At 45.1% G+C, this 27368-nt stretch overlaps 1 protein-coding gene across 7 annotated transcripts in view; it reads left to right on the forward strand.

The window, feature by feature from the left end:
* Nucleotides 1–636: 636 nt before the first annotated feature.
* adamts3 (ADAM metallopeptidase with thrombospondin type 1 motif, 3) overlaps nucleotides 637–27368 on the forward strand; it is a 370913-nt gene continuing 344181 nt past the window's right edge. For 6 of the 7 annotated variants that reach the window (XM_072281905.1, XM_072281906.1, XM_072281908.1 and 3 more), the window contains exons 1-3: nucleotides 637–894; nucleotides 9186–9213; nucleotides 9762–10147. In XM_072281905.1, the coding sequence (XP_072138006.1) occupies nucleotides 829–894; nucleotides 9186–9213; nucleotides 9762–10147 (480 nt within the window). In that variant the 5' untranslated portion in view covers nucleotides 637–828. The remainder of the gene's footprint in view (nucleotides 895–9185; nucleotides 9214–9761; nucleotides 10148–27368) is intronic. The other variant, XM_072281907.1, reaches the window with a different exon arrangement.

A 27368-nucleotide genomic window follows, 5' to 3' on the forward strand; every position in this document is an offset into this window, starting at 1 on the left:
GCAGAGTGACCCCTGTTTAATACCGCATTTTAAAAGGCAATGCCTCAAACCAGTAAAATTGTTGGTGATACAAGTGAGTGATACACATTATATGTTTCATGTCAGGATTGAGCAGGACTTTTCACAAGGTCAAACCTGATCAGCTGGTCAAAATAATGAAAGCCCAGGAGATCTCCAAGAAAGTGTTACATTGGATCCAAACTTGGACGTAATGAAGTTCAGAGTTCTCCTCGGAATTTTCAGCAATTTACAACGCTAACCATATCACCGTTCTCTGATCATCGTCACACCTCAGGTTTTTACAGTCCTCTTTCCATACTTGTAACCGTTATTTTTCGCGACTATACCTCCCTCTATAAAATGCTTTGGGACCTTCTGAAGTCGTGAGTGGTACGATGTAAATATAACATTCCCCATCAGAGTTGTTGCTTCAGTCTGTTTTGTCACGATTTGCTGAAGGTGAAGTTTGTATTCGGAGAACGTTCCCAGTTGACAAGGGTGGGGGTGGGGTGGGGTCGGGTCTTGCCGAATGCCGCGATCCGTATCCAGCGTCTCTGAATAAAGTCTGTCTTTGCAGCTCCGCTCGGTGTTGGCGTGCGGTTACACTGGGGGCGGTGACGTCAGCCGCTGCCGGAGTCTGGCGGTTCATTCCCCGGGACCGGGGGCAGGAGTCAGTCTATGTGGTGTACGCTTTATCCACACCCTTCCAGGTCGCCAGCTCCTCACACACCAGCTGGAGACCCGCAGTCACACAGTACTACCCCCAGGGATCGCTTTCTCCCGAGTCCGCCACTGTTAATATCAGCATAAAGGGTCCGGGAATCGGCGATGGTTCTTCTGCCACTATGGCTGGTAACCGGGATACTTGCGCGGACTTTAACCACCGCGGTGCGTGTAAGTTAATCACTTCTTACAGGATCTTTGAGTTGTGGACTCAGACTGACAATTTAATACTTTCTCGGACAGTTCATGCGGATTTATTTCGTGGATGACAAAACGGAGAGTTCTGAGAGCCTAGATTAATTTAGGAAGCGTTTCTATTCTGGTTTTGTGGCATTTTTCAGTATACTGTATCTCATTGGAAGGGCTCTGGAACTCTTAAGGATGGCAGTAAAACGTTTCGGAATGTACCGGTTTTGAGGTGTTTCTGGCAGCCTAACTGGAGTGCCAAATGTGGGAACATGGGTTGAAATTAATTATGTGGTGTTCCGAAAGAGTTCTACTAACGACCCACGCAGGAGGCTGTTTTAAAAGGACGGATGGAATGAGAAGGACGGAAGGCCCCGGGGTGTTGATTTTTTTTTGTTCGAGACAAAAACACATAATCACAAAGGTGAGGATGTGATTACTGGTGCCCTCGGCACTTCATTGTATTTATGAATGGTAGGAGGATTACGGATATACTAGAGATTTTTTTGGCCAAATTTGTCGATGAGACTAAAGTTAGACGGCACAGGAAGTTGTGTTGCTGGGGGCAGGAGGCTGCACAACTCCTGTGACAGATTTTCTGGAAGCAGCCCGGCCGCCCACCTCCATCTCATTGGCTGCTGTGGTGTTGTCAGTAAAGAATCTTTGCAGCTGAAGTGAGTTGGAAGAACGAGAGGAGGTGGTGTTCACAAAAGGAGAATTGAGGTCATCCGCAACTTTGAAAGGTAAATCAGGTGTGTGTGTTTTCTTTAGCTAAGTGTTGCAAAGTTCGGTCTGAGCGGAGCAGATCTGAGGTCTAAGCTTCAACCGTCATATCAAGTGAATGGACTTATTCGCACAATAAGCTAGATGCACCAATGGAACATTAATAGGAAGAGGATTAGGGCGTGAAGGTGGATGTCATGTTGCAATTAAAGGGGGTTCTCTTCCGAGCACATTTAGATATCGTGTACAATTGTGGAGACTGCACATCGGAAAGGAGACAATATGTTTAGGTGAGTTGCAGATGTATCAAAAAGAAAGAGTGAAAGCAGGTGTGGAAGACAAACTGAGTTCCCCCAGCATATTGTTGCTCCAGGCTGATGTTCCAGTTGGGGTGTTTAAGCTGATATAATTTAATCAGTTAATCGATTGGAGAGATCAATGCTGGCAATAGTGGTAAAGGAGTCAAGAACAAGAGGATGTTTATAAAGACAATAGACAATAGGTGCAGGAGTAGGCCATTCGGCCCTTTGAGCCAGCACCATCATTCACTGTGATCATGGCTGATCATCCACAATCAGTATCCAGTTCCTGCCTTATCCCCATAACCTTTGATTCCGCTATCTTTAAGAGCTCTATCCATCTCTTTCTTGAAAGCATCCAGAGACTTGGCCTCCACAGCCTTCTGGGGCAGAGCATTCCATATATCACCACTCTCTGGGTGAAAAAGTTTTTCCTCAACTCCGTTCTAAATAGCCTACCCTTTATTCCTAAACGGTGGCCCCTGGTTCTGGACTCACCCATCAGCGGGAACATGCTTCCTGCCTCCAGCGTGACCAATCCCTTAATAATCTTATATGTTTCAGTAAGATCCCCTCTCAGCCTTCTAAATTCCAGAGTATACAAACCCAGTCGCTCCAATCTTTCGACATATGACAGTCCCACCATCCCGGGAATTAACCTTGTGAACCTACACTGCACTCCCTCAATAGCAAGAATGTCCTTCCTCAAATTTGGAGACCAAAACTGCACACAGTACTCCAGGTGTGGTCTCACCAGGGCCCTGTACAGTTGCAGAAGGACCTCTTTGCTCTTATACTCAATTCCACTTGTTATGAAGACCAGCATGCCTTCAAAGAGCAGTGGGGGATGAACAGTGGAATTCTTATTGCAGAAAGCTGCTGAGGTTGGTCACTGAACCACAACTAGCAATGCCTGGAACAGGTGATGAGTGGAGCTATGATCTGGCATGCTCCAAGCCACGATGGACTACTCCTTATGAGTGTAGTTTATTTGAGGGGAATTCATTCTAATATACTTTATTCCCTGTGGTGTTTGTGGGAAAAGTTACTGTCCTCTTGCTTATTTAGGGTAAGGATCCATCCACAACCTTACAGCCACATTTTTGTTTTTTCCCGTGTTTTGGGGAAAAATGTGCAGAGATCTTCATGTTAACAATCTTGTTGGCTAGATTGTGAAATTTGTAGGGGCTAAATTGGACTACTGGGTGCCACTTTTGTCAGAAGGATAAAACATTGTTTATAATTAGCCTCAGGAGTCATGTTTATATGGAGACAACACACATCAAAGTTGCTGGTGAACGCAGCAGGCCAGGCAGCATCTCTAGGAAGAGGTGCAGTCGACGTTTCAGGCCGAGACCCTTCATCAGGACTAACTGAAGGAAGAGTGAGTAAGGGATTTGAAAGTTGGAGGGGGAGGGGGAGATCCAAAATGATAGGAGAAGACAGGAGGGGGAGGGATGGAGCCAAGAGCTGGACAGGTGATTGGCAAAAGGGATACGAGAGGATCATGGGACAGGAGGTCCGGGAAGAAAGACAAGGAGTGGGGGGGGGGGTGGGACCCAGAGGATGGGCAAGAGGTATATTCAGAGGGACAGAGGGAGAAAAAGGAGAGTGAGAGAAAGAATGTGTGTATAAAAATAAGTGAGGACTGGGAGAAATTCAGAGTTCAGCAGAGGAGGACAAAGGGCTTAATTAGGAAGGAGAAAAAAGATTATGAGAGAAAACTGGCAGGGAACATAAAAACGGACTGTAAAAGCTTTTATAGATATGTAAAAAGGAAAAGACTGGTAAAGACAAATGTAGGTCCCCCGCAGACAGAAACAGGTGAATTGATTATGGGGAGCAAGGACATGGCAGACCAATTGAATAATTACTTTGGTTCTGTCTTCACTAAGGAGGACATAAATAATCTTCCAGAAATAGTAGGGGACAGAGGATCCAGTGAGATGGAGGAACTGAGCGAAATACTTGTTAGTAGGGAAGTGGTGGTAGGTAAATTGAAGGGATTGAAGGCAGATAAATCCCCAGGGCCAGATGGTCTGCGTCCTAGAGTGCTTAAGGAAGTAGCCCAAGAAATAGTGGATGCATTAGTGATAATTTTTCAAAACTCGTTAGATTCTGGACTAGTTCCTGAGGATTGGAGGGTGGCTAATGTAACTCCACTTTTTAAAAAAGGAGGGAGAGAGAAACCGGGGAATTATAGACCGGTTAGCCTAACGTCGGTGGTGGGGAAACTGCTGGAGTCAGTTATCAAGGATGTGATAACAGCACATTTGGAAAGCGGTGAAATGATCGGACAAAGTCAGCATGGATTTGTGAAAGGAAAATCATGTCTGACGAATCTGATAGAATTTTTTGAGGATGTAACTAGTAGAGTAGATAGGGGAGAACCAGTGGATGTGGTATATTTGGATTTTCAGAAGGCTGTTGACAAGGTCCCACACAGGAGATTAGTGTGCAAACTTAAAGCACACGGTATTGGGGGTAAGGTATTGGTGTGGGTGGAGAATTGGTTAGCAGACGGGAAGCAAAGAGTGGGAATAAACGGGACCTTTTCAGAATGGCAGGCAGTGACTAGTGGGGTACCGCAAGGCTCAGTGCTGGGACCCCAGTTGTTTACAATATATATTAATGACTTGGATGAGGGAATTAAATGCAGCATCTCCAAGTTTGCGGATGACACGAAGCTGGGTGGCAGTGTTAGCTGTGAGGAGGATGCTAAGAGGATGCAGGGTGACTTGGATAGGTTGGGTGAGTGGGCAAATTCATGGCAGATGCAATTTAATGTGGATAAATGTGAAGTTATCCACTTTGGTGGCAAAAATAGGAAAACAGATTATTATCTGAATGGTGGCCGATTAGGAAAAGGGGAGGTGCAATGAGACCTGGGTGTCATTATACACCAGTCATTGAAAGTGGGCATGCAGGTACAGCAGGCGGTGAAAAAGGCGAATGGTATGCTGGCATTTATAGCGAGAGGATTCGAGTACAGGAGCAGGGAGGTACTACTGCAGTTGTACAAGGCCTTGGTGAGACCACACCCGGAGTATTGTGTGCAGTTTTGGTCCCCTAATCTGAGGAAAGACATCCTTGCCATAGAAGGAGTACAAAGAAGGTTCACCAGATTGATTCCTGGGATGGCAGGACTTTCATTTGAAGAAAGACTGGATGAACTGGGCTTGTACTGGTTGGAATTTAGAAGATTGAGGGGGGATCTGATTGAAATATATAAGATCCTAAAGGGATTGGACAGGCTAGATGCAGGAAGATTGTTCCCGATGTTGGGGAAGTCCAGAACGAGGGGCCACAGTTTGAGGATAGAGGGGAAGCCTTTTAGGACCGAGATTAGGAAAAACTTCTTCACACAGAGAGTGGTGAATCTGTGGAATTCTCTGCCACAGGAAACAGTTGAGGCCAGTTCATTGGCTATATTTAAGAGGGAGTTAGATATGGCCCTTGTGGCTATGGGGGTCAGGGGGTATGGAGGGAAGGCTGGGGCGGGGTTCTGAGTTGGATGATCAGCCATGATCATAATAAATGGCGGTGCAGGCTCGAAGGGCCGAATGGCCTACTCCTGCACCTATTTTCTATGTTTCTATGTAAGTAACAGATGGGGTATGAGGGGGAGGTGCGGCATTAGCGGAAGTTAGAGAAGTCGATGTTCATGCCATCAGGTTGGAGGCTACACAGATGGAATATAAGGTGTTGTTCCTCCAACCTGAGTGTGGCTTCATTTTTACAGTAGAGGAGGCCGTGGATAGACATGTCAGAATGGGAATGGGATGTGGAATTAAAATGTGTGGCCACTGGGAGATCCTGCTTTCTCTGACGGACAGAGCGTAGGTGTTCAGCAAAGCGGTCTCCCAGTCTGTGTTGGGTCTCGCCAATATATAAAAGGCCACATCGGAAGCACCTGACGCAGTATATCACCCCAGCCGACTCACAGGTGAAGTGTCGCCTCACCTGGAAAGACTGTTTGGGGCCCTGAATGGTGATAAGGGAGGAAGTGCAAGGGCATGTGTAGCACTTGTTCCACTTACATGGATAAGTGCCAGGAGGGAGATCAGTGGGGGGGGGATGAATGGACAAGGGAGTCGCGTAGGGAGCGATCCCTGAGGAAAGCAGAGCGGGGGGGAGGGAAAGATGTGCTTAGTGGTGGGATCCCGTTGGAGGTGGCGGAGGTTACGGAGAATAATATGTTGGACCCGGAGGCTGGTGGTGTGGTAGGTGAGGACCAGGGGAACCCTATTCCTAGTGGGGTGGCGGGAGGATGGAGTGAGAGCAGATGTGCGTGAAATGGGGGAGATGCGTTTAAGAGCAGAGTTGATAGTGGAGGAAGGGAAGCCCCTTTCTTTAAAAAAGGAGGACATGTCCCTCGTCCTAGAATGAATAGCCTCATCCTGAGAGCAGATGCGGTGGAGACGGAGGAATTGCGAGAAAGGGATGGCGTTTTTGCAAGAGACAGGGTGAGAAGAGGAATAGTCCAGATAGCTGTGAGAGTCAGTAGGCTTATAGCCGACATCAGTGGATAAGCTGTCTCCAGAGACAGAGACAGAAAGATCAAGAAAGGAGAGGGAGGTGTCGGAAATGGACCAGGTAAACTTGAGGGCAGGGTGAAAGTTGGAGGCAAAGTTAATAAAGTCAATGAGCTCAGCATGTGTGCAGGAAGCAGCGCCAATGCAGTCGTTGATGTAGCGAAGGAAAAGTGGGGGACAGATACCAGAATAGGCACGGAACATAGATTGTTCCACCAAGCCAACAAAAAGGCAGGCATAGCTAGGACCCATACGGGTGTTCATAGCTACACCTTTAGTTTGGAGGAAGTGGGAGGAGCCAAAGGAGAAATTATTAAGAGTAAGGACTAATTTCGCTAGACGGAGCAGAGTGGTGGTAGGGGGGAACTGATTAAGTCTGGAATCCAAAAAGTAGCGTAGAGCTTTGAGACCATCCTGATGGGGGATGGAAGTATATAGGGACTGGACATCCATGGTGAAAATAAAGCGGTGGGGGCCAGGGAACTTAAAATCATCGAAAAGTTTAAGAGTGTGAGAAGTGTCACGAACATAGGTAGGAAGGGATTGAACAAGGGGGGATAAAACCATGTCGAGGTATGCAGAAATGAGTTCGGTGGGGCAGTTTATATGGGGTGTGTGTGTCTTTCATACATTTCAAAGGTATGCAGAGTTGTTATTTGGCAGTGGTAAATCAGTGAATGTATCTGTTCATCTTGCATGGGGAAGTTTGCTGTTGAAGTGCTTACAGCTGCCCCTTATCACCAGCACTTGGGCTGTATTGTTTATTATGAGCTGGAGTGCACGTTTGTTTGAAAGCAAGCTGTTAGTTCTTTGGAGGAGGAGCATTTTATAGAAATTGCTATTGCTGGTGGATATATGGAACTGACAGAGGTCTTTGGCTTAAATAGTTCATTGATGAAGTGTATTGTTGTTGCTCTTGCACGATGGTGTTTGGGTGTAGGGTGAGGTCTCACAAGGAGGAAAGGTCTGTGGAAGAGGTCCATGACATGTATGTCTGAGGAGCATTTCATTGGTGAGCTCTTAGTCCTTAATAGGGCATTGCATAATTTGTCAACAGTTCCAGGTTCTGTGCAGTGTTATTTATAAGGATGGAGCTGGGTTGCCATTGTTATCCCCACAACCCTAACTCCATTGTTTCTTGATAGTTCATTGTGGGTTATCAAGTAGGCCGGTAAAGCAGTTTCTGACAGGTGGGATTTAATGATATCACTGACATTAAGCATTTTGTAGTATTACTACCTTTTATTTGTGGGGTGGACATTGTAGGAAAAGGCACATTCATTGCCTATCCCTCACTGGCCTGTAAAAGAAGCTGGTGAGCTGATACACCCTTTTAGTTGATGGTGATTACAGGGTTCCAGGCTGCCTTTACTTTCTCAGTGGTGAAGCAGATTTAGCAGGTGCTACTGGAGTAGTTTGATGAGCCACATAAAAGAGTTTGCCCTGTCTTTGTTCCACCATGTCCTAATGTAGGGTCACAAGCTGAACCATCAGTTTTCACCTTTTGAACCCGTGGGTGCTGATTGATCCAGAGTTCTTGCAGCATTTTGTCTTCTTTTTGTTTCACTTCCAGTATCAACATTCTCATTTGGATCAGCCATACTCTGCCAAGCTTCTTTTTAAAAAAAACTTATGGAGTGATTTCTACTAATGGGAAGAATGGGAAGGTGGAATTTAATGCAGACAAGTGTGTGGACTTGGACTGAGGGAGGACTAACCAGTGTAGGGCTTGCACAGTGAACGGTGGGGCACTGAGGAGTGGGGTAGAACAAAAGGACCTGGGAATGCAGGTCCATAATTCGTGGGAAGTGGTGTCACAGGTGGATAGGGTTGCAGAGAAAGCTTTTGGCACATTGGCCTTCATAAATCAAAGTATGAGCAGTATCGATAGGGTAAGTGCAAGCAGACTTTTCTCACTGAGGTTGGGTGAGACTAGAAGCAGAGGTCATTGGTGAGGGTGAAAGACGAAATATTTAAGGGGAACACAAGGGGGAACTTCTTCACTCAGATTTGAGAGTTGTGGAATGAGTTGCCAGCTGAACTAGTCGATGCAGGTTCGATATAAACATTTAAGAGAAATTTGGATAGGAGTGGTTTGGTCCGGGTTCAGATTGATGGGACTAAGCAGAATTGTAGTTCGGCAAGATCCAGGTGGCCCAAAGGACCCTTTTCTGTGCTGTAGTTTATAATTCTTGAAGCAAGAGCAAGTCAGATGACTTAGCTTGGACCAGTGCTGCTATTTATACCTAGTCTGTATGTACCGCACTGGTTAGTGTTGAAATGATGACCACGCGTTGTGTGTGTTTTTTTAAGAATTATTATTATTGGAATACAGTGCAGGGCAGGCCCTCTGGCCCTTCAATCTGCACTGCCCAGGGACTTGCCGATCTAATGCCAGTCTAATCACGGGACAATTTACAATGCCCAATTAACTGACTGTTGAAGGAAACTGGATCACCCAGAGGAAACCTACACAGTCAAGGGGAGAACGTACTAACTCCTTACAACTCCTGCACTATAAAGTGTTGTGTTAACCACTACGTGAACCAGTTGTATAAATTGTACACCTTAATTTCAACGCACAGAAATCTGTATTAACCAATTTCCTCTCCTTAGACACTTCTGGTTGATTTCATGGGGAAGCTCGAATATATAACAATGCAAAGCTTCAGCTTTTCTACACAAGTCTGATATTTTGCTTTTCTTTTTATTCCTGCAGGCTGAACCCCAAGTAACTAAGAGCAGAGGTGGGTATGTTGTAATTTCACTGCCCCTTCTCCTGGAAGATAAAAAGCTGAACAAATAAGGAGGATTACATTAGTTTACCATTTAGTGACTGATGGGGAGAGAGACTCATTTGACAGGATGGACAGATGAGAATCATTGCTTGGTGGAGATGGAGTGACTGAAGATGCTGGAGATACTAAACAGGTCAAGCCACATCTGTGGGGACAGGAATAGAATCAATGTTTCAGGTTGTCAGAATTTGGGAAGAAGGTGGAAGAGGCTTGCAGGATAAAGTCAGTGATCCTGGGGATAAACAAGGTTATCTGATGAACGAGTGAGTGGGAGCAGTTGGAGAGTGAAAGTATAAACAGAACAGGCAAATGAAAGAGGGAATGTGAACTGCACAGGAGGAGAAATGCCCAGCATGTCAGACTGGATTTGCTCTCCATTCCCAATGAAAAGAACTAAAAATGAAGGAAGTAAGCAACGATCTGTGTTAATTTCATAGACGGATGACTGTGACAAAGAAATCCATCTACTAATTCTTGCCCTTTGGTTTGTATTGCAGAGTTTTTGCAGAGGTTTGGTGTTCTGGGTCAGGACTATGGGCTAGTGACTCCACTCAGAACGGACTCCCTGGGCCACTTCGTGTCTCACCTGGTGTCAGGCCCTGCAGCTCGGAGGAAAAGGCAGACTGGTCCCGAGTCCTGGTCTGAATCTTCTGCGGAAGCTCAAGTCAAGCCCCACCCTCTCTTCTACAACGTCACAGTGTTTGGTTCGAACTGGCAGTTGAGACTGGAGCCTAGCCGCCGGCTGCTGGCCCCAGGAGCTGTGGTGGAGTGGCAGGAAGATGGACAGAACCATATAGAGACATTGGACGGGAACTGCATCTACAATGGGGGCATCAGCCATGTCTCTGGAGCCACTGTGGCTATTAGCAATTGTGACGGACTGGTGAGTTCATTTGAGCTGAGCAAAAAGATTCAGGGCAGGTGGCTTACTTAGCAAGCTTAATCTGGAAGGTGAGAACACACAGATTCAAGGTGAGCTAGCTAACAGGACACAAAATTGTCATGGTGGAAGGAAGCAGAGGATGGTAGTGAAAGATTGTTTTTCAAATTGGAGGCCTCTGATCGGCAGAATTCCATAGGGATCAGTGCTGGGTCCATTGCTTTTTGTCAGGTATGTTAGCAGTTTGGATGGGAATGTAGATTGTGGATGACACCAACATTGTTGGTGAGGTGGACAGTGAAGAAAGTAGTCCAAGGTTATAACAAGATCTATGTCAACAGGGAAAGTGGTCAAAGCAATCGCAGATGGAACTTAACTTGAACAAGTGCAAAATGTTGCAATTTGGCAAGTTAAATGAGGGCAGCACATTCAGAGTAAATGGCAGGGCCCTGTGGAGTGCTGTAGAGCAGGCCATACAGGTAGATGAGGTGGTGAAGAGATTGTAGGGATTACTTGTCTCCACCTGATGGGGCATGTATTCAAGAGTTGTGATATCATCTTGCATCAATGTAGGACATCCCTGTGACTATCTGGAATATTGTGCACATTGTTGCTAGATTAAGCTAGAGAGTGTGCAGGAAAGATTCACAAGGATTTGTACTAGGACCAGAAGGCTCATGTTATGAGGACAGTCTTAAAAAATAATTTCCCCTGGAGCGTTGGAGGTTGAGAGGTAGATAAATTACTCGGGTGTAAATAACATGAGTGGTCATAGTATTTCTCAGGGTAGTGGAGGCTGAAAGTAGAGACAGATTCAGGTTTAATACCATTGGCATGCGCCGTGGAATTTGCTGTTTTGTGGAAGCAGTACATTGCAATACATAATAATAAAAGTTTTAATTTAACTAAGTAGTGGAAGCAGAGAGGGGAAATATGAGGTGTTGGTTCATGGGTACATTGTCCTTTCAAGAATCTGGTGGAGGGAAAGTAGCTGTTCCTGAAATGTTGGGTCTGTCTTCAGGCTGCTATACCTCCTCATTGATGGTTGCATTGAGCAGAGGGCAAGTCCTGGGTGATGCGGGTCCTTCATGATGGGGGCTGCCTTTTTGAGGCATTGTCTTTTGAAGGTATTCTCAATGCTGATGAGGCTACTGCCACGTCATCAAAGATGCTTAAAAATATCTACCTATGTACCATGGTGAGCATTCTAATTGGTGGTACCACTGTGTAGTCTGGAGGGGCCACTGCACAGGATCAGAAAAAGCTGCAGAAAATTGTAAACAGCCAACTTCACCAACGACATAGGTACAGTATAAGGTGAGGGGTAATATTTAAAGGAGCTCCCAGAAAGGAGTTTTTCCATGCAGGTTAGTGGGCATGTGGAATGAGTTTCTCGAAGTGGGAGAGACAGGTAAATTTACAATGTATAAAATACTTTTGGGCAAGTTGAGAGATAGGAAGGGTTTAGGTAGCTATTGGCACAATGTTAGCAAATGAGGCTAGTTCAGAAAAGGCCTCTAATCAGCATGGGCAAATCAATGCAAAGGGCAAGTTTCCATGCAATATAACTCAATGAGGTAGCATGGGAGGGGTCAGAGGAAATCTGCAGAGTCTAATTGGGGCTATAACAGCACAATAATGTGGAGAGTGCCATGATAGAGGTATCAGGGATAGTTACTGGGGTATCCACCTGGCTGTGATCATGGAGAAAAGTTGAAGAATTAGAAACTAAAAGGATGAATTGGCAAGTGTGCATAATTTAATATAATATTGATGCTATAGAGTTGGAACTGATTTTTTTTCTAAGGATTACAAGGGAGCAGAAACAATCTGCAGTGAATTAACGGCTTGTATTTAAGAATCTACATGAGGAGGAATGGCTCAAGGCAATAATGACTGACCCAGAAATTACTTTGTGGAACTCCGGGGGGGGTGGTGGCTACAGAGAAACGGTGTTGTTTAGTTCAAAACAAGCTTAGCCCATAGAAGGGCAAGATGTTACATATTTCTGGGTTTCTCACCCTCTGAAAGTTCAACACCTGACATTTTAGTGGACTTTTTTTTATTACAGCTAGAATTTCTCCCCCAAATGATGTCTAAGTCCAGTGTGATTTTCTTTTCAACCCAAGAAAGAGCAACCGATATTATTTTTCCTTGCCGACATCTGTGGTTTCTCTGCATTTGTCGCCATATACAACCCTGAAATTCAATTTTCTGCAGGCATACTTAGCAAATCTATAGAACAGTAACTACAAATGACTACAAACTGTGTAAATGCAAATATAAAAAATAGCAATAAGTAACAAGAGCATGAAATAATAAGAGAAAGAGTCCTTAAAGAGAGACTATCAGTTGTGGGAACACCAGAGATAGAATGAGTGCAGTTATCCCCTTTTGTTCAAGAGCCTGATGGCTGAGGGGTAGTAACTGTTCTTGAACCTGGTGGTGCGAGTCCTGAGGCTCCTGTACCTTCTACCTGATGGCAGCAGTGAGAAAAGAGCATGGCCTGTGTAGTGAGGGTCTCTGACGATGGATGCTGCTTTTCTTTGGCAATGTTTCATGTAGATGCGCTCAATGATTGAGAGGGTTTTATCCGTGATGTACTGGGCTGAATCTACTACCTTTTGTAGAATTTTCCTCTCAAAGGTATTGGTGTTCCCATACCAGGCTGTAATACAGCCAGTCAGTACACTTTTCACCACACACCTATAGAAGTTGGCCAAGGTTTTTGATAACATGCTGAATCTCTGCAGACTCCTGAGGAAGTAGAGGTGCTGTTGTGCTTTCTTTGCAATTGCATTTACATGATGTGTCCAGGACAGATTCTCTGAAATGGTGATGCTGAGAAATTTAAAGTCACTGACCCTTTCCACCTTTGATCCTCTGGTTTCTGTTTCCTGAAGTCCATAATCTGGTCTCGTTGGCCTTCCACTTCGGATCCTGCCTCAACCTGCTTTTCCCAAGCTATGTGCATATTGAAATGACTATTGTAACATCGCCCTTTTGACATGTGTTTCTATCTCTGTTGTCATTTTTAGACCACATCTTTGCTACTGTCCAGAGGTCTGTATACAACTCCCATCAGAGTCTTTTAACTTTGCATTTTCTTGGCTCTACCCATAACAGTTCAACGCCTTCAAAGGTTCAAAGGTATAGTTTAATGTCAGAGAAATGTATACAATATACATCCTGAAATACTTTATCTTTGCAAACATCCACGAAAACAGGAGTGCCCCAAAAAATGAATGATGGTTAATGTTAGAACCCTATGTCCCCCCCCCAACTCTCTCCTCCTGCGCGTAAGTGGGAGCAAGCAACAATCCCCCCACTTCCCCCACTGGGGGAAAAAAAGGATTGACACTGACACCGAGCACTCAAGCGTGAGCAAAGCAATACCAAAGACACAGACTTGCAGTTACCCCAAAGACTTCACGTTTCACCTGGTATTTGACACACCGCAGGTTCTCTCTCTCCCTAACAAGGGAGAAAGGGGTGTCTCCATTTTCCCAGCGAGTGGGGAGACATAACAACTCACTGGTTTACGATGTTAAAAGTCCATTATGTCGCTTTTTTCGAGCTCTGTGCCTAAACATTGCAAAGATCCCGGGTCTCCAGGCACACAGCTGCAGATATTCTGACTCCACTGATGACACGGGTCTCCTGTTGTGACACCTACGCTCGATCTGTCCGTCTCCAGAGTCCTGAGATCCTAGGCTTCCGATTTCGAGCCGGACTCTTAGGCCGAGCCTTTTGCCTGCTGAACGATGGCCAGTTATGGAAACCCAAAATCGGGTCCCATTCCTGCAAAGAGCCGTAGTCAACATGTAACTCCAGGTCAGGGTTTTCAAAAGAACCCTGAAAGGGAAAAATAGAGATTAAAGATGGAAATAAAGCTGTTTCCAAAGATGCAAGCAAAGGAGTCTCTGCTGGGCGCCAGTCACCCTCCTAACCCTCCTCCTATCCTATGTCAGTTGTTTCATATTTCGTTTTTAACCAACAGAGCCACCACACGTCCTCTGCCTACCTGCCTATCTTCTGATAGAATGTGTATCCTCAAGGTTGTTATAGCCAGGAGTGGCAATGCACTACCTATTAAATACTTGCAATGATGTGCATCTCAAATAGCTTCTGATAACCAAGTCCAGCTCCTGGCCTTTGTGTGGCTTAGCTATTAAGTCTGGCAGAACAGTTGGTACTGAATGGGCAAAGGGGCAAAGGCAAGTGGGTTACTGACACCTTCAAACCAGTCGCTTTGGGCAGATGAGGTTTGTCAGGTGGTTGGCAGCTCATCTAGGAGAAGGAAAACTCTGATCTCAAACCTCCACTGCCTTGTGGCTATACCAGCTCATGGGGAGGGTTCAGGAAGTAAATCCTGAGAGGGGTGTGAGTCCCTGAGCTGTCCTATGTTGTGTTCAACACTGACTGGCAACTTCTGCGCTGCTGCTGGTATCAAACAATATCGGTCTCTGCCATTCCTTTGGGTTCATCAAATGTGTGGGGGGGGGAGCTTGCTACATTTCAACAGCCTGCTCTCAATATCGTACTGCCCTGTATAAGCTATCTTTATCGTGTGTATTTTTAATATTGTTATTGTATTCTTTATCTTTGTGTTTTGTTTTGTGCTACATTGGATGCAGATGAACAATTATTTAACTTTCCTTGCACTTGCATACAGGAAATGACATTAATCTTACAGCATCTGCTTTTTTCTTTGCATAGCATCACTGCCCTGGAAAAGTCTTATCCTGATACAGGTTTCCTCTGCCATCCGAAGGTAGAGCATTGCTATGAAACAGTTCATAAGCCGGAATGTTGTAAAGCGAAGAAGCAATTACTATTTATTTATATCAGGAAAATTTGTGAGCTTTCGCAGACCCAAAAATAACCTACCAAATCATGCCAAGTAACACACAAAACCTAAAATAACAGTAACATATAGTAAAAGCAGGAATGATATGATAAATACACAGCCTATATAAAGTAGAAATACTTCTCTACAATCATTGCCGCACTGTTCTCTGTAGCGAAAATCTCACGCAAGCGCTCTCGGCAAAAACTCTCTCTCCAGTAACCTTTAAGCTATGAAGCTGCCCAATCATACCAAATAACACACAAAAATACACAGACTATATAAAGTAGAAATAATGTATGTACAGTGTAGTATCGCTTACTGGAATTGGGAAGACTACGCAGAGCACACTGATAATGGTGTGTTAGGCTGAGTCGTCGGAGGTTGGAGTGGTGCTGTGGCCCCCACCCTCCAGGCTGCCGACTGATACCGATCCGCGAAAAATGCAGTGGTGCAGCGATAGCCGGGACGCACCCAGCACATCTTTAAGAAAAAAGCCGAAATAAACAAGCTACTTAATTAGGTGCCGTCCGGCACTTAAATGTCAGCAGTTGGTAATCGCCTCTGATCTGGGCCGACATTTACGACATTTACAAAAATAAATTGACATAAAGCACAGATGCTCACAGGCACATGTTTAAGCAATGCCGGCTAGAATGCAGTTCCGGAGGAGGAGCGGCTGCTCGGGGTGCGCGCTGCCTTTTTTTGTAACAGTGAAAACACCTTCTGTTAGCGAAAACAGGTAAATAATGTAGGTCTTTCATAACACTGAGGTTTCGTAAAGCGAACATTCGAAAAGTGGGGGACACCTGTACATCTTTTTGAAGGTTGGCTGCTGTGGTCACCCTACACAGGGGAAGCTTCTCTGTAAACCTCATAATTAGAGATTGTGCTGTTTATGGGATTTTAAAAGCAGCTTGAGGATGAAAGACTATGCTCTTTGACTGTTGTTTGAATGTGACAAAGCAATTTACCTCAGGGATCTTGGAATGAGGACTATTGACTTTTTCAATGCATAAATGCCTGCTTTGTATTCATAATGAATCCAAATAGAATGCCGTGCTTACTAAAAGGAACTTTGTTTGTATGCAACAAGTTAACATTGAATAGTTGCCCCATATAATGTCGGATTTGATAAATTTCTGTTGAATGAACTATGTTCCTAGACTCCCCACTGTAAGAATATAATATTGCCTACTTAAAGCAATATCTGCTTATCCCAGTCACTGAGTTTTGTGAATGCATAGATTATAGGGTTTGTAGCACAGAGGATTACAAGCTGAAATTTAATTGTAGGGAATGGAATGTCCAGTTTTAAGATTGAGAATATCATAGCCAATGCTTTATTTAACCACATTTTCCCAGTTTCTTCCCATAATGCCAATCATGAACATATTAGTTTCTGCCTTAAATATCAGAATCGGGTTCAATATAATCGGCATATGCTGTGAAATTTGTTGTTTTGCGGCAGCTGTACATTATAATAATAATATATCCAATGACTTGGTCTCCACAGCCCTCTGCAACAAATTCCATAGATTCAGCATCTCCTGGCTGGAAAAAATTGCACCACGTCTCAGTTTTCAAGGAAGACCCATCTATTCTGACAGTTTACAAAGCAGCTGGTTGTATATTCCAGAACTAAATGAAATACTCATTCAAAATATTGGCATAGTCTTCCAACGGTTTAGTTTCTGCTATTTTAATAGTATGTTGTCGAATACCAAAATGTTGCTGAAAATGTAATCTAATCTTGTGTCATACAGTGATGCAAAAATTTGGGCACCCCTGGTCAAAATTTCTGTTAAGTGAGTAGAAGATGAACTGATCTCCAAAAGTCATAAAGTTAAAGATGAAACATTATTTTCAACATTTTAAGCAAGATTAGTGTATTATTTTTGTTTCGTACAATTTTAGAGTGGGGAAAAAAGGAAAGGAGCACCATGCAAAAGTTTGTGCATCCCAACAGATTTGAGCTCTCAGATAACTTTTACCAAGGTCTCAGACCTTAATTAGCTTGTTAGGGCTCTGGCTTGTTGACGTCATTGTTAGGAAAGGCCAGGTGATGCAAATTTCAAACCCTGACTCCTCAAACCTTTTCCCAACAATCAGCAGCCATGGGCTCCTCTAAGCAGCTGCCTAGCACTCTGAAAATTAAAATAAATGATGCCCACAAAGCAGGAGAAGGCTATAAGAAAATAGCAAAGCACTTTCAGGTAGCCGTTTCCTCAGTTTGAAATGTAATTTAGAAATGGCAGTTCACCGGCACAGTGGAGGTCAAGTTGAGGTCTGGAAGACCAAGAAAACTTTCCAAGAGAGCTGCTCGTAGGATTGCTAGAAAGGCAAATCAAAACTCCCGTTTGACTGCAAAAGACCTTCAGGAAGATTTAGCAGATTCTGGAGTGGTGCTGCACTGCTCTACTGTGCAGTGACACCTGCACAAATATGACCTTCATGGAAGAGTCATCAGAAGAAAACCTTTCCTGTGTCCTCACCACAAAATTCAGTGTCAGAAGTTTTCAAAGGAACATCTAAACGTCTAAACATTAATCAGTGTTTGACCTCTTAACCTTTCCCATTGCTGATTCTACTAATTCATCTAATTCTGTGAATTGCTTACTATCTTCCTGAGTCTCACTCACTTAGTCCTTCGACTCCAAAGCTCTCATCAGTGACTTTTTCTGGAGATTGGCCGTTGCCATATTTTACTTACTGAAGCACCTGAAATATCTCCTTGAAAAGGTCCACACAGTTTAATAGAGTAGTAAAGAAGGTGTGTGGTGTGGTTGCTTCTATTAGTGAGGCACCGAGTTCAAAAGTTATATTGCAGCTTTATAAAACTCTGGTTAGGCCGCAAATACAGTATTGCATTCCATTCTTCTCGTATGATCATAGAAAGGATGCAGAGGCTTTGGAGAGGGTGTTTTTAAAAAAAAATAATGGATTGTTTTGTTACTTGGATTACAGGGCATGTGCTTCAAGGAGAGGTTGGACAATTAGAGTTGTTTTCACTAGTGAAGGCTGAGGAGGCCTGATAGAAATTTATACCATTTAAGAGAGGCATAGATAGGAAGCTGGTATCTTTAACCCAGGGTCAAAATGTCTAACCTAGAGAACATGTATTTAAGGTGAAAGAGAGAAAGTTTAAAAGAGATGTGTGGGATAAGCTTTTTACACAGAGTGGTGGTTGCTTGGAATACACTGCAAGCAGATCATGGAAATGCATATGATAGAGTTATTTAAGAAGCTACTGTATTGGCACATAAATGTGCAGAGAAGAGAGTGACATGGTGGTGTACAGGCAGAAGGAATTGCTGTAATTAGCTGAACTAATTTGGTGTACCATCATGGCCAAAGACCCTTTTCTTGCGCTGTAATGTTCTATGTTCTAACTTCTTATCCTATACCTATTTTACCTCATCTGTTCTAATTCGTGTATGTGCAGCCCTTGAGTGACCAATGTGCAGACAGATAATACAGCTGCAACTTTAAAGCATGGGCTCCTTGTAGGCTTCGACCTTGTGGCTGAGTTTCAGCAGACTTGCAGTTTGTGACTTTTAAGCAGACTTAGTAATTTCCATAAATTGCTTGACTCTAATTGTATTTGCAGAGTTCTTAGATTTGTTGACCAGCTTTTTATTTTGCAACAAATATTATTGACACTTGGAAAAATCTTCTGTGACGAATCCTAACTCAAAATCCCATTGTCTCATTGGCAGCTGATCCTGGTTGAGCAACGCAATATTTTCAAAATTTACCACGCTTTTTGAGTTTATCCCGCACACAATGCATCTGTCTCTGAGATATTGCTAATCACACAACCCTGTGAGATCTGTGATTTGTCCTTCTAGAGTCTAAACATCAGCAGACATCCCACCCTGCAAAAGCTCATTTCTGGGAGGTAGCACCATCAATTTGCAGGAGACTTCCAGGAGGAGTGGGATGTCTGCAATGGAGTAGCTCCTTAGCAGCTGGCCAGCTAGTTTAAATAACGTTAGGTATGCTAATGAACGAATGACACCTGTTAAACTCACCTCAACATGTCTTGTACAGTCTTAACCCACCATGGGCAATGGAAAAGTCACTGTTGCAAACAGTGTAGCGAGCAACACTGTCATTATTTTGACCCCTATTAGGCAGAGGTACACTTTAGTGTAGTCTGGGGTGACGTATGTTTTATTTTTTTTATTATATTTTTTTGGAACACTGTGCCATGGTGTACTCTCGCTCATGCTCTCTCTCTCTCTCTCGTGGTCGCTCGTGTGCTCTCGCTTTCCCTCGCTCGCTTGCTTTCGCTCTCGCATGCTCTCTTTCTCGCTTGCCTTTGCTCTCGCACTCTCGCTTGCTTTCTCTCTCGCTCTTTCTCTCGTGCGCGCTCTCTCTTGTGGTCTCTCTGGCGCTCTGTCTTGCTTTTCTCTCGCTCGCTCTCAAAAAAATTGATTTCCGTGATATTGTATATAATTTGTGGGCATCAGGGACTATTAACATGCGGGAGACTCCCGGAAGTTTCGGGAGAGATGGGATGTCCTCATCAGTGTCTTCTATTTTTCTATCCTTGATCTTGCTTTCAGATGTTTGTGCCCTACACTGAAGTACTTTCCCAGAATATTAGTGATTTCTTCACCAGCTTAGTTAACAAACCCTAAGAATTGCATCATATTGAGTCTCCATTAAATGGGCCTGGTCTCTTGTTTGTTTGAAATTGCTCCAATGTGCATCTTTGGGCATTGTACTGCACTGCAGGGGTTGTATGAATGCAAACTGTGATTGCTTACAGCAGGGTGCATCATGAGTGATGTCTATGATCAGCAATCTGTAAAAACTGACGTTAAGTGGTTGGACACTGATCCTTAGTTGTGTGTTCGTGTAAATGTGAGTCACTTATCTTTAGTTTGTGCTGTGCTATGCTGCTGTCTGTCAGGGGTCACTGACTCTCAGCCTGTGGCGTGCTGGTGTATGGAGCCACTTGCTTCTCCCTGGCCTGTTCGGCACTGGTCTGAATTCCCTTGAATGGAATGAATCTGCGTAAACAGCAGGTGTTGATTCTTCGTGTCGCGCACAGGTGAAAACTGCAGGTCGCTGAATTTTAATCTTCAGTGCATTAAAGTATATAATCGGCTACTGTCCTCCAATCTTTTCCTTTTTATATATTGTCAGTGTTTTTATTATTTTCAGTAGTTCTTCAGCAACACAGAAAATGCTGGAAAAACACAGCAAGTCAGGCAGCATCTATGGAAGGGAATAAGCAATTGACAGTTTGGATTGAGACCAGGAAGGAAGGGGGAAGAAGCCAGAGTAAGGAGGAGATGGTTTGAATAAGAAAGCCTGATTTAGGAGAAGGAATCTAATAGGGGAGAATAGTGGATGATGAAAGAGGACGAGGGAACTGTGAGAGAGGGTGACTAGAATGGAGAATGGAACAGAAGAAGAGAGAAGGATGGGGGAGGAGGCCAAAGAATACCAGAAGTTAGAGAAATCAATGGAGAAGTTTCTCCCCTTTCCTACTTCCCATTCTGTTGACCCTTACACCCTCCTCTTCTCACCTGCTTATCTCCTCCTTCTGGTTCCCCTCATCTTTCCCTTTTTCCCATGGTTGACTCTCCTCGCCTATCAGATTTGTTCTCCTTCAGTCCTTTACTACTAATACCCATCTTCTCCCAGCTTCTTAATTAATCCCCCTCACCTGGTCTGACATATCACCTGCGAGCTTGTGCTTGTTCTTGCCACCCCCCCCCACACACACCCCCACACCCCCACACCACGCCCCCCCCACATACACACACCCCCCCACACCACCCCACACACACACACCCCCCCACACCACGCCCCCCACACCCCCACACCACGCCCCCCACACCCCCACACCACGCCCCCCACACCCCCACACCCCCACACCCCCACACACCCCCACACCCACCCCCACACACACACACACACACCCACCCACCCACCCCACACACACATCCTGGTTTCTGTCCCATTCCTTTCATACACTTCAGTTTCTCTTCGATGTCGAAAATCATTGACATTTGCTCCAAATTCAGCTGCACTTTACATTGAGATGGACAGTGAGAAGATTGAAATATCTTGTTGCTCCTCCTCTAGTTTCCACTGTTGTAGATTCAGAGAATTGTTCACACCAAGGCCAATATTTTAATGAAGCAACGTTTCACTGTTCCAGCTTTTGAATGAGACTTTAAAATGAAGAATTCCTCTTTTCTATTTCTAATGTACATGGAAGATCTCACAGCATTACTTTGAGGAAGAACAGGCAAGTTGTTAATATTAGTTTCTAAGTCAATGCCACAAAACTTCTCTGGTTACTGTCCAGTAACTCCAGTTGCTCTGTTTAATCACCTCTCTGTCCATTTCAGTGGTCACTTGCAACATTGCTTTCATTTTGAAAGAGTATTGACAATATTATTTCATATCTTCAGACACTACACACAGAGGTTTTCTACACTGGGCAGTTGTAGTGGACTATTTTGTTAAGTACTCTGAAAGGAATAGTTGTTCTAACCACAATACCCAAGAATCATTTTTATGATCTGCCTTTTTTAATTTACTGTTGTTCCTTCTCGCACCTTCTGGCTCTTCAAGCGGCATTTTTGTTTGCCAATTTCCTTAGCATTTGTCAGTGTTTTTTTTACATGGCTAAGTTGCTAGCTTGATGTTCAACTCAGCATGGGTGGAAAGCATGCAAGGGGCCGGCCGGATTCGAACCTGAGACCACCCACGCTCAAACTCCGGTGCTGATGTCACTACACCACTGGCAGGCTCCATTGACTTCAGGGCTGCTTCAATTAGTGATTTATTTATTTTTTGCTGTGGTGCCTCACACTTTTGGTCATTGTGTTACCAGCTGCATTTTATCAGCAGTCAGAAAAGTAAATGCCTTTGGGGGGTGGGGGTGAAGAAATGGAAAATGTGTGATTGGAATTGAATTGTGATCCATGTTGACCCTGCTATCATCAAGCAAAAACTATTTTGCTGTTTGTTAGGTGAATTCAGGAGCTAAACTTGTAAGATCTTTTGAAATTATTGGAAGTCAAGTTGACTTGATCACTTCATCCCCCACTTGCTAAATTTCCAGCTCTTTCATTTCTTCTCTTCCTGTTTCTGAGATTGGTGGGCAAACTTTGGTGTTTGATGGCGTTGGCTGCATGCCTTGTAAAGTTTGGTATGATGAAACTGATGAATTGAAAATTCATATTGTGGTGGTGTGGAGAAATTTGAAAATGCTTTGCTAATCCTCCTCTCTCACTCGTATTCAATTTTGCCATCACTCCCTGACATTATTCACCACATGGACCTGCACTTGAGGGCAATTACATGTGAGGAAACCATTAGTCTCATTACAAATTGAAGCAACTCTGTAAAATAAATAAAATAATGCAGAGGAAGTCAGAATAGAAGTTGGATGAATTGCTGCTTAGCTTTGGCCAAGGGAAATGGAGGCAGACTATGGAAAAATATAAAATAAATACAGTAGTTGTATTAGGCAACTTCATTTCCACCAATCTTGACTGGGACTTGCACTGTGTCAGGGGGGAGAATTGGTGCATCCAGGAGGACTCTTTAGGACAATGTACAGATAGTCCAACCCGCGAAGGGGCCACATCACAACTTGAACTGAGCCAGGTGATTTGAGTTTCAGAGCAGCACATTTTGGGAACAGTGAACATTACACCCTGTGTGTTTTCAGGTACTTGCAGATAGGGATGAGTCTTGACATTCAAGAAACCTGCAAAGTTGGGTAAAGGCCAATTAAAACTATTATGAACTGTACTGGACATTAAGAACTTAATGTTTACAGCCCCTCTGCCAGTGGAGAGGTGTCACCTGTTTACACCCCCCAGTGGAGAGGAGTCACGGTGTCACCTGTTTACACCCCCCAGTGGAGAGGAGTCACGGTGTCACCTGTTTACACCCCCCAGTGGAGAGACGTCACGGTGTCACCTGTTTACTCCCCCCAGTGGAGAGGTGTCACGGTGTCACCTGTTTACAGCCCCCAGTGGAGAGGAGTCACGGTGTCACCTGTTTACACCCCCCCCCAGTGGAGAGGTGTCACGGTGTCACCTGTTTACTCCCCCCAGTGGAGAGGTGTCACGGTGTCACCTGTTTACAGCCCCCAGTGGAGAGGAGTCACGGTGTCACCTGTTTACAGCCCCCCCCCCAGTGGAGAGGTGTCACGGTGTCACCTGTTTACACCCCCCCAGTGGAGAGGAGTCACGGTGTCACCTGTTTACAGCCCCCAGTGGAGAGGAGTCACGGTGTCACCTGTTTACTCCCCCCAGTGGTGAGGTGTCACGGTGTCACCTGTTTACAGCCCCCAGTGGAGAGGAGTCACGGTGTCACCTGTTTACAGCCCCCCCCCCCCAGTGGAGAGGTGTCACGGTGTCACCTGTTTACACCCCCCCAGTGGAGAGGAGTCACGGTGTCACCTGTTTACAGCCCCCAGTGGAGAGGAGTCACGGTGTCACCTGTTTACACCCCCCCAGTGGAGAGACGTCACGGTGTCACCTGTTTACACCCCCCCAGTGGAGAGGAGTCACGGTGTCACCTGTTTACACCCCCCAGTGGAGAGACGTCACGGTGTCACCTGTTTACACCCCCCAGTGGAGAGGTGTCACGGTGTCACCTGTTTACACCCCCCAGTGGAGAGGTGTCACGGTGTCACCTGTTTACACCCCCCCAGTGGAGAGGAGTCACGGTGTCACCTGTTTACACCCCCCAGTGGAGAGGAGTCATGGTGTCACCTGTTTACAGCCCCCCCCCAGTGGAGAGACGTCACGGTGTCACCTGTTTACACCCCCCCCAGTGGAGAGACGTCACAGTGTCACCTGTTTACACCCCCTAGTGGAGAGGTGTCACGGTGTCACCTGTTTACACCCCCCAGTGGAGAGGTGTCACGGTGTCACCTGTTTACACCCCCCCAGTGGAGAGGAGTCACGGTGTCACCTGTTTACAGCCCCCCCCCCCAGTGGAGAGACGTCACGGTGTCACCTGTTTACACCCCCCCCCAGTGGAGAGGTGTCACGGTGTCACCTGTTTACACCCCCCAGTGGAGAGGTGTCACGGTGTCACCTGTTTACACCCCCCAGTGAAGTCACGGTGTCACCTGTTTACAGCCCCCCCCCCCAGTGGAGAGACGTCACGGTGTCACCTGTTTACACCCCCCAGTGGAGAGGAGTCACGGTGTCACCTGTTTACACCTCCCCCCCCCCCAGTGGAGAGACGTCACGGTGTCACCTGTTTACACCCCCCAGTGAAGTCACGGTGTCACCTGTTTACACCCCCCAGTGGAGAGACGTCACGGTGTCACCTGTTTACACCCCCCCCCCCCCCCACGATTAGAGAGGCATCAGAGTCGTTGCGCTCTACTGGAGGCAGTGTGGCATGGCGTCTGGGTTGGTCTCAGTGATGCCCCTTGGCGTTTGCTTCGCAGAAGAGAAGCGTATTGTGGCAAGGCTCAGCGAAGTTGATATGATGGATCACTTCAAATTTAGTCGGATGTTAAATAGAAGCCCTGTAAGGTCTACAAAACTGATATAAAGAAAACAAAACAGGGAATCAGGCGGGCTAAAGGTGATCTTAAACTATCTCTGGCAAGTAGACAAAGGAGCAGAAGTAGGCCATTCGGCCCATCAAGTCTGCTCCACAGCTCCCCCATGAGCTAAACTATTCACCCATCTAGTTCCAGTTTCTGGCTTTTTCCCCATATCCCTTGATACCCTGACTAATTAGATACCTGTCAATCTCCTCCTTAAACACCCTCAATGATCGGGCCTCCACAGCTGTATGTGGCAACGAATTCCACAAATCCACAACCCTCTGGCTAAAAAAATTTCTCCTCATCTCTGTTTTAACTGGGTACCCTCTAATTCTAAGACTATAGCCTCTTGTCCTGGACTCACCCACCAAGGGAAACAACCTTTCCACATCTACTCTGTCCAACCCTTTCAACATTCGAAACGTTTCTATGAGATCCCCTCTCATTCTTCTATACTCTAATGAATACAATCCAAGAGCCGACAGACGCTCCTCATATGTTAGCCCCTGTATTCCAGGAATCATCCTCGTAAATATTCTCTGAACTCTCTTCAACATCAGTATATCCTTTCTAAGATAGGGGGCCCAAAACTGCACACAGTATTCCAAATGAGGTCTCACTAATGCCCCATAGAGCCTCATCAACACCTCCTTACTCTTATACACTATTCCTCTTGAAATGAATGCCAACATAGCACTTGCTTTCCTTACCGCCAATCCAACTTGGTGGTTAACCTTTAGGGTATCCTGCACGAGGACCCCCAAGTCCCTTTGCACTTCCGATTTTTGAATTTTCTCCCCATCTAAATAATAATCTGCCCGATTATTTCTTCTTCCAAAATGTACAACCGTACATTTGTCAATGTTGTATCTCATCTGCCATTTCTTTGCCCACTCTCCTAAACTGACTAAGTCTCTCTGCAACCTTTCCGTTTCTTCAACATTTCCTGCTCCTCCACCTATCTTGGTGTCATCCGCAAATTTGGCCACAAAACCATTTAATCCATAATCCAAATCATCGATATACTTTGTAAAAAGAAGCGGCCCCAACACCGACCCCTGCGGAACACCACTAGTAACCGGCAACCAGTCAGAATAGGATCCCTTTATTCCCACCCTTTGCTTTCTGCCTATCAGCCAATACTCCACCCATTTCAATATCTTTCCTGTAATCCCATGGGCTGTCATCTTATCAAGCAGCCTCATATGCGGCACCTTTATCGAAGGCCTTTTGAAAATCCAAATACACAACATCCACAAAGTACCAAATATTTCATCATGTACAACTGAGATTCATTTTCTTGTGGGCATTCACAGTAAGTAGAAAGAAACACCATGCAATCAATGAAAAACCACACGCAACAGAAAAATGCAGACAACCAGAATACAAAAGACTACAAGCTGTGCAAATACAAAAAGAAAAGGAAAAAAAAGAGCAATAAATATTGCGAACACGAATTGTAGAGTCCATAGGTTGCAGAATCAGTTCAGTGTTGGGGAGAGTAAAGATATCACCTCTAGTTCAAGAGCCTGATGGTTGAGAGGTAATAATGTGCTGTGGGACCTGGGGCTCCTGATGGCAGCAATGAGAAGACAGCCTGGCTTGGATGGTGCAGTTCCTTGTTGGTGGATGTTGCTTTCCTCCTAAGTGTGCTCAATGGTGGGTAGGGCTTTACCTGCGATGGGCTATCTGTACTACATTTTGTAGGATTTTCCATTCAAGGGCATTGGTGTTCCCATACCACGCCATGATGCAGCTTGTCAGTATACCCTCCACTGTGCACCTGTAGAAGTTTGTGAAAGTTTTAGATGACATGCTGAATCTACACAAACCTCTAAGAAAGTAGAGGCAGTGAAATGTCACTTACACGCTGGACCCAGGACAGATCCCCTGAAATAATAATGCCGAGGAATTTAAAGTTGCTCATCCCCTTCACCTCTGATTCCCTGATGAGGACCTCATAGATCCCTGGTCGTCTTCCCTTGTAGTCAATGATCAGCTCTTTGTTTTTGCTGGATTTGAGTGAGAGGTTGTTGTTGTGGCACCACTCAGCCAGATTCTCAACCTCCCTCCTATATGCTGATTTGTCACCACCCTTGATTCGGACACAACTATGGTGTCATCAGCAAATGATCTTAGCATCATATTCATAAATGTGAAACGTAGAGCAGGGGACTAAGCTCACAGCCTGTGGTAAAGCTGTGCTGACTGATGGATGGTGATTGTGGAGGAGATGTTGCCAATCCACACCAACTGTATCTGCAAGTGAGGAAATCCAGGGTCCATTTGCACAATGAGGTATTGACGCCAAGGATTTGAAGCTTATTGCTTAGTTTTGAGGAGATGATAGTATTGAATGAAGAGCAGAAGTCAATGAAGAACATTTTTATATGTGTATCTTCACTATCCAGATATTCCATGGTTGAGGGAAGAGCCAGTGAAACAGCGTCTGCTGTTGACCTGTTGTGACGCTAGGCAAGATGGAGCAGATCCAAGTCGCTCAATGAGCAGGAATTGAAAGAATTGTGCTTTATCACCAATCTCTCGAAGCACTTCATCACAGTGGATGTAAGTGCTACTGGACAATAGTATTGAGGCAGGTTACTATATTCTTCTTGGGCACCGGTATAACTGAAGCCTACTTGAAGCAGGTGGGTACCTCTGACTGCAGAATCATGAGGTTAAAGATATGAGTGACACACCAGCCATTTGTACAGCACAGGTCATCAGTAATCAGCCAGGTGCTCTGGCTGGGCTGGATGTATCTGTGGGTTCACACTCCTGAAGAATGCTCCCATATTGGCCTCAGAGACTGAAATCAC

The sequence above is a fragment of the Mobula birostris genome, chromosome 17, assembly GCF_030028105.1.
Source record: "Mobula birostris isolate sMobBir1 chromosome 17, sMobBir1.hap1, whole genome shotgun sequence".
Lineage (NCBI taxonomy): Eukaryota > Metazoa > Chordata > Chondrichthyes > Myliobatiformes > Myliobatidae > Mobula > Mobula birostris.